Raw genomic sequence first — 6061 nt, forward strand, 5'->3', positions numbered from 1 at the left:
AACAACAACAAGGTTAAACAGCAGGTAGGATCCCTGAGACACAAACAGGTAAACAACAACAAGTAAACAACAACAAGGTTAAACAGCAGGTAGGATCCCTGAAACACAAACAGGTAAACAACAACAAGTAAACAACAACAAGGTTAAACAGCAGGTAGGATCCCTGAGACACAAACAGGTAAACAACAACAGGTAAACAACAACAAGGTTAAACAGCAGGTAGGATCCCTGAGACACAAACAGGTAAACAACAACAGGACTTACCGCGCTGTCGAACTCGATGCTGGTGATTCCTGCGTTGCTGCCGGTCAGAGCTCCTTTAGCCTCACAGCGACCTGAACACACACACACACACACACGCACACGCACACACACACAGGTTTGCTGTGAGTCTGTTCTGTCGTATAACAGTCACAGCTCTGCTGACTCATGTTTCAATGAGACAGTCCTGAATCCTGATTGGACGAGCGAATCAGCATCAGCTTCTTCATTGGTCAGTTAAATTTTGTTACCATCTGATTGGTAGAAAGACCAGCGACATCAAAACATCAAACTGGTGCTGCGATTAATAAACATTCCTGTACTCTGATTACTCCGAGCCTGTACTCTGATTACTCCGAGCCTGTACTCTGATTATTCTTCTGATGAAGGCCTCAGGTTGAAAACTTGAGATCAGCTCCCTTCTCGTCCTCCGCTGCCTGACGCTCCGTGCTGATTGGTTATGTTGGATGTCAATCNCAGAGCACAGAACCAGAACCTGGAATGCCTATCGCCCGCCACAGAGGCGGATGCTCAGCTGCCACCAACACATTAAATTTGACCCAATATCTGTAAAACTAAATTATGTCCAACTTTGTGTTGGCTGACCAGCTGCAGCGGCCATCTTGAATTGGATGGACTCCCAAAGGTAATGAATCGCAGACGATCATCGTCCTGATTACTTTCTGAAAGTTTCATGAAAATCTGTCCAGGCGTTCACGAGATATTTTGCTAACAGACAGACAGAGTTGACAGTTAATGCCAAAGATCTTATGCAAGCCGTAGAGCTCTAAGTACTTTTTAGGGATGATGCTCAGCTACTACCACACGAAAGTTTCGCTTCACATCTGCAACACTGACAGAGTTAGAGCCATCTTTGTGTTGGCTGAGGTTGATTAGCTGGGGCGGCCATCTTTAATGTGATTGACTCCAAAAAGTTGATCAGTTTCATTAAAATCCGTCCTCCTAAAAGACAGACGGACACCCTCCCTGCAGTCAAGCATGGGGGTGGAAGTGGTATGGTATGTGGCTCCCTCCCTCAGCCAGGACACTGAAGATGGGTGGATCCAGAACATCCAACAGTCATGGAGGAGCAGCTGAAGGAGAAGCGCCGTAATCCTGGAGCGGTCCTGCAGGAAATCACCTGGAGAGCAACCAAAACGTCTCACAGAAACTAAGTTCAGTTTTGGTATTTCACTAAATGACTCGATGATCAAACTAAAAGAATCAGCCGTTTTAAAGCTGACAAATGACTGCGATGTGAATGACTGATGAGACGATCAGAGAAGAGGAAGTGTTGGCAGCGTAGACGTTTCTGTTCTGGTAAAAAAAAACACCTGCGGTCAAAATTAACCTCAACCCGTTTATGTCTGCCAGTCTAAACAGGAAGTAGATCTAATCTCTGAGTTTTGTCTGAGCGGAAATCTGTGATCTGAAGATTCAGCCGTGGCAGGAATCCATCGGTGACATTCAGAATAACTTCTGTTTGAGGTGGTTTTACATTTCCTCGCCTTAAAGACCTTAAAGACACCATCATTAGGAGGACATCCTGAAGAAGCTCTGAAACTGGAAGGACAGACTCAGCTGTAAGTAAATACGTTCACCACGGCCCTTTTCCAGGTTTGGGCTTCTGTTGCACCTTGTAAAGTTTTAAACACGCATCATTGTTGGAGTCAGATTAAAAGATGAAGTTTTAGAGAACAAACTGCAGCTGAACATTTCTGCCTCTCTGAAGAGGAAAAAGATCCTCGAAGTCGGCCTTTAAGACACTAAGTCATAATTCTACATGTGCTCCGTTTGCCCATAACCGTGACAGTTTGTTTCCAGATGTCCTGTAAACTCCACAGAAACATGTCTGACCTGAAAGCAGGGACTTCAGCCTTCAGCAGTTTCTCAGTTTCGGCCCAGAACACGAGCTCACCGCCCGGCTGTGGTCCGGTGGACAAATCAGGCCGCCTCTTCTTCGTTCTGGTTTACAGTCTGCTGGTCCTGGTGAGCTTCTTGTCCTCAGGTTCTGCTGGTTCCGAACTCCAGCTCCATGCAGTCAGTTTCCTCCTGCTTCCTCTCCAGGTGGGTCTGGTTGTTAACAGCTTCATCCTGTGGTTTCACTGCTGCCGAGTGCGTCGGCGTGTGGCCAGCAGCTTGATGATCTACCTGAGGAACCTGAGCGCCGCTGACCTCCTGCTCTGCTTCAGCCTCCCTCTCCGGATCATCAACTACACCAGCAGCTCTGACACCTTACTCTACTGCAGCTTTGGAGCCTCCGCCTTGTTCCTCAACATGTATGCCAGCATCCTGTTCATGGGCTACATCTCTGCCAACAGGTAGAACCTCTCCTCTGACGTTCTGACCGCAGCCGGAGGATTCCATTAATCACATGACTGAAGCCTTTTCGCTTCCTCTTTCTGTCTCCCCAGGTACTTGAAGATTGTCTGTCTTGTTGGGACTCACTTCCTGATGACCACACGAGCTGCTCACATCATCTCCACGGCCACCTGGGTGTTTCTCCTGGCACCAATGACGACCTACATCGTCTTGATGCAAATAAACCACAAACATCTGAACTCTCCTGTCAGCTCATGTGAGGATCTCCTGACTGAAACATTCAAACCGTTCTTCACAGTTGTTCACGTCTGTGCTGGCATCATTTTCCTGTCAGTGCTCGTCTCCCTACTCTTCTTCTACCACAGCACCTCCCGCAGGGTGCTGGAGGCCCAGAAGAACCAGCCGACCTCCTGCGACTCCGGGAAGCTTGTGAAGTCTCGCAGGAACATCTTGGTGTTGGTCAGTGTCTTCTGCGTTTGCTTCGTCCCCTACCACCTGGTCCGACTTCTGTCTCTTTCAGTATTGAGAGACTGCGTTCTGGACCGGCTGTTTTACTATTCACTGGAGTTCACCTGCATGGTGTCGGTTCTCAATGTCTGTTTGGATCCACTGGTTTACTTTGCTTTAAGCAAGGCTTTTCGGACCCGGGTTAGCCTGAGACTCAGAACCGCAAGAGTCAGCAGCCGAGGTAGGGAGGAGCAGGGGGAGCCGAGTCCCGCCAACATCCAGAACCAAGTGTCGCTCAGCACAACAGGTTAACTTCACAGACTGAAAGCTGACAGTAGGAACACCATGTGGGGAAAGTTTACTCCAGTTTGGACAGCTGAACCTGGGACAGTGGACCGGAGCTGTGAGTGGGAGCGTCCAGTCTGAGGCACGTGGTGAGAAGGGACAGCTGTCTTCACAACATCAACTCGTTTCTGCTGCGGGATGGGTTCCAAATAAGGTTCCCCCTCATCTCAGGTCCTGTTTGTGGGGTTCATGGACAGGACCTGAAGGTGCAGACACAGAGAGGAACACGTCTCTGCTTTATGAGGAGGAGCAGGTTCTGTTGGTGTCTTCAAGGTTCCCAGCTGCGTCTGAGACCGTGGTTCTCCAGCAGTTCAGGAAGCTGGGATGATGGTAGGATGGAGAAGGAGACGGATCCACAGACTGGACCCTCGGCTGCAGTGGTCAAACGATGGGACGGATGGATCTCAGGAGAATAAAATGCACTTCCTGATGGTTTCAAAATATGAGTTTTCTTTTTTTGGAGAAGAATCCAAACCACCTCCATCAACGTGGAACAATTATTGGTCAGTTATTAAATGTAGATCTTTAAATGAGCTGTTGTGATGGACCTTAAATGTAAATAAAACAGGAGTTTGAATTAAGTTCAACAGTTTGTGTTTTATATACATTTTGTTATGGTTTGAATTAACTGTATCTGAAACCGACTGTTTTTGTTCTGTGCCTAAAATGTAAAAGTTGGGAAGACAAAGTTCTTTCCCAGAGATGAGCATTCCTTGAAGGAATGTCGTCTTGGGGATGACTCTCAGCTACTACCACAGCAGGCGTAAAAATGGTTGTTTTTGTGTTATCACAAGTTGTTGTTCAAAAACACAAAGAAATTAAGGTTTTTATTTTTTTATTGATCATTCAGACAGATTTTTACTGCATCATCATCACTCTTATCACAAATTAAAAATGTTTGCATAAAATGCTCAAATTTTACATAAAAGTATTTAAATAAATTCAGAATAAATCATGAAAGTTAATAAATATTACATTTTGTCATAAATACAGAAGCCCTGAAGAAAAAAAACAAAGTTTCTTGACAGCAGCGCCTTGTTTAGGAGAACCGGGTCGGTTCTGCCGGGTTCTGTAGACGTAGTGTGGAGGACCCGTCGCCATGGAAACAGGACTGTTCCTACAGTGTTTTTATTTAACAAGGAACCCCCTCGATGTGTTCAGGGACCTTCAGTAAAAGTCTCATCAGTGATGAGGTGGAACAGTAGAGATCCATCCGGAACCGTCTCAGACTGAAACCGGACTCACCTGAACACAGAACACAAGTTTAACCTCCACAAACTGAGCCCGCCTCAGCCGGACCCCGGGCCCAGACCCCGGGCCCAGACCCCGGGCCCAGACCCGCCTCACCTTGTTCTGACAGGAGCCCTGACCCAGGATCAGCCCCATCATGGAGTTCAGCACGTTGAGCCCACAGAGGAGGACCTGCAGGGCGCTGATGGTCCCCATCACCGCGAACAGAACCACGTTCCACTGGACCACTGACTCGGGCTTCATGCAGACCCCGGACCACATGGTCCGGTTGTACAGGTACCCCGAGTGCCTGAAAACACCGACACACCAGGTGAGCAGCAGTGGTCAAACATCTGGAGCACCTTGGCTGGTGGGTCTGTCTCACCTGTCAGGGTCGGGCCCCAGAGGGGCCCCCCAGGTGGGACCGGAGGGAGAGTTGTATTGACAGAGAGGACCGTTGACCAGACCGGTGCCACTGACCAGAAAACAGATGAAGGCAGCCAGTAACCCCACACACGAGTACAGAACCTGACACAACATCTGGAGACAGAAACACAACATCTGTGGGACCAGGACCAGGGCCAGGACCAGGACCAGGATCAGAAGGAGATCCAGCTCACCTGACTCCTGAAGGCCCAGCAGCCTTTGGTCCTGCTGGTCCGGATGAACGCCCGGGCACTGAGTAAAACCTGAAAGCAAACATCTGTGAAACATCTGCATGACTCGAGCTGCACATGTGATGAAACACTCGGGATCGTACCAGGAAACCGGAACCCCACAGGCCCGTGGCCCAGGTGGCCTCTTTGGTCACGTGACCCTCCAACAGGAAGTGGATGTCCAGCTCAGGAAGCAGCAGCAGGATGTTGCAGAGCATGCAGACGATCGCCATGGGAACCAGAGACACGCCGACACATCGCAGATACCTCGACACGCACATCTGTCAACAAAAGCCGGAGGGTCAAAGTTCAGCCATGAAGTAATGATGCCGAAGCTAACGGGCTAACGAACGATTAGCTCAAAATGATCAGTCTGTTTGACTCCTTGTGTTAGTAGTAACGTTCTGTCACATATTTATGTCAAATCAAAGTAAAAGCCTCTGAAACCAGCTCAAAGCTTCAAAGAGCCTCAGGCTGCAGACCGCCCGTCGAATTAAAGGTCGACGGGGCGGCCATATGAAAAACACAGAAGAAAAGCATGCTGGGTAATAAAGATGACCCAGAGTGACTGGTTACCATGGTGATTCCCACCTTATTGTGGGAGGGACAACAGCCAGCAGGACTTCAGGTAGAACCCAAGACTGAAAGACCTCGAAGCAGAACCTGGAGGTGAAGCCAGAACGGGACCGGCATCTTCATCAGTCTTCATCGGTCTTCATCGGTCTTCATCAGTCTTCATCAGTCTTCATCAGTCTTCATCGGTCTTCATCGGTCTTCATCAGTCTTCATCGGTCTTCATC

General features: G+C 48.6%; 3 protein-coding genes across 10 annotated transcripts in view; 1 reads left to right on the forward strand and 2 right to left on the reverse strand.

Annotated features, from left to right (window-relative positions):
- atg16l1 (ATG16 autophagy related 16-like 1 (S. cerevisiae)) overlaps positions 1–6061 on the reverse strand; it is a 48914-nt gene that overhangs the window by 22462 nt on the left and 20391 nt on the right. The gene's annotated exons all lie outside the window — the stretch shown is intronic.
- LOC108250978 (P2Y purinoceptor 12) lies at positions 745–3962 on the forward strand. 4 transcript variants are annotated; one of them, XM_037979891.1, is made up of 3 exons: positions 745–2250; positions 2329–2582; positions 2676–3962. In XM_037979891.1, exons 1-3 carry the CDS (start codon positions 2086–2088, stop codon positions 3340–3342), a joined length of 1086 nt encoding a protein of 361 aa, XP_037835819.1. In that variant the 5' UTR covers positions 745–2085; the 3' UTR covers positions 3343–3962. The 4 variants fall into 4 exon arrangements, with proteins under 4 accessions (XP_037835819.1, XP_037835814.1, XP_037835813.1 ...); XM_037979886.1 differs by having other exon boundaries at positions 745–1844; positions 2075–2582; XM_037979885.1 differs by having other exon boundaries at positions 745–1844; positions 2086–2582.
- Positions 4251–6061, reverse strand: part of LOC108250979 (transmembrane 4 L6 family member 5) — a 4932-nt gene continuing 3121 nt past the window's right edge. Inside the window, exons 2-6 of one of the 2 annotated variants that reach the window (XM_017441102.3) lie at positions 5366–5542; positions 5226–5294; positions 4991–5145; positions 4723–4915; positions 4260–4620 (exon numbers count right to left, since the gene is read on the reverse strand). In XM_017441102.3, the coding sequence (XP_017296591.1) occupies positions 4600–4620; positions 4723–4915; positions 4991–5145; positions 5226–5294; positions 5366–5542 (615 nt within the window). In that variant the 3' untranslated portion in view covers positions 4260–4599. Of the gene's footprint in view, positions 4916–4990; positions 5146–5225; positions 5295–5365; positions 5543–6061 lie in introns of both variants that reach the window. The other variant, XM_025002812.2, reaches the window with a different exon arrangement.

Source organism: Kryptolebias marmoratus, linkage group LG2 (assembly GCF_001649575.2).
Source record: "Kryptolebias marmoratus isolate JLee-2015 linkage group LG2, ASM164957v2, whole genome shotgun sequence".
NCBI lineage: Eukaryota > Metazoa > Chordata > Actinopteri > Cyprinodontiformes > Rivulidae > Kryptolebias > Kryptolebias marmoratus.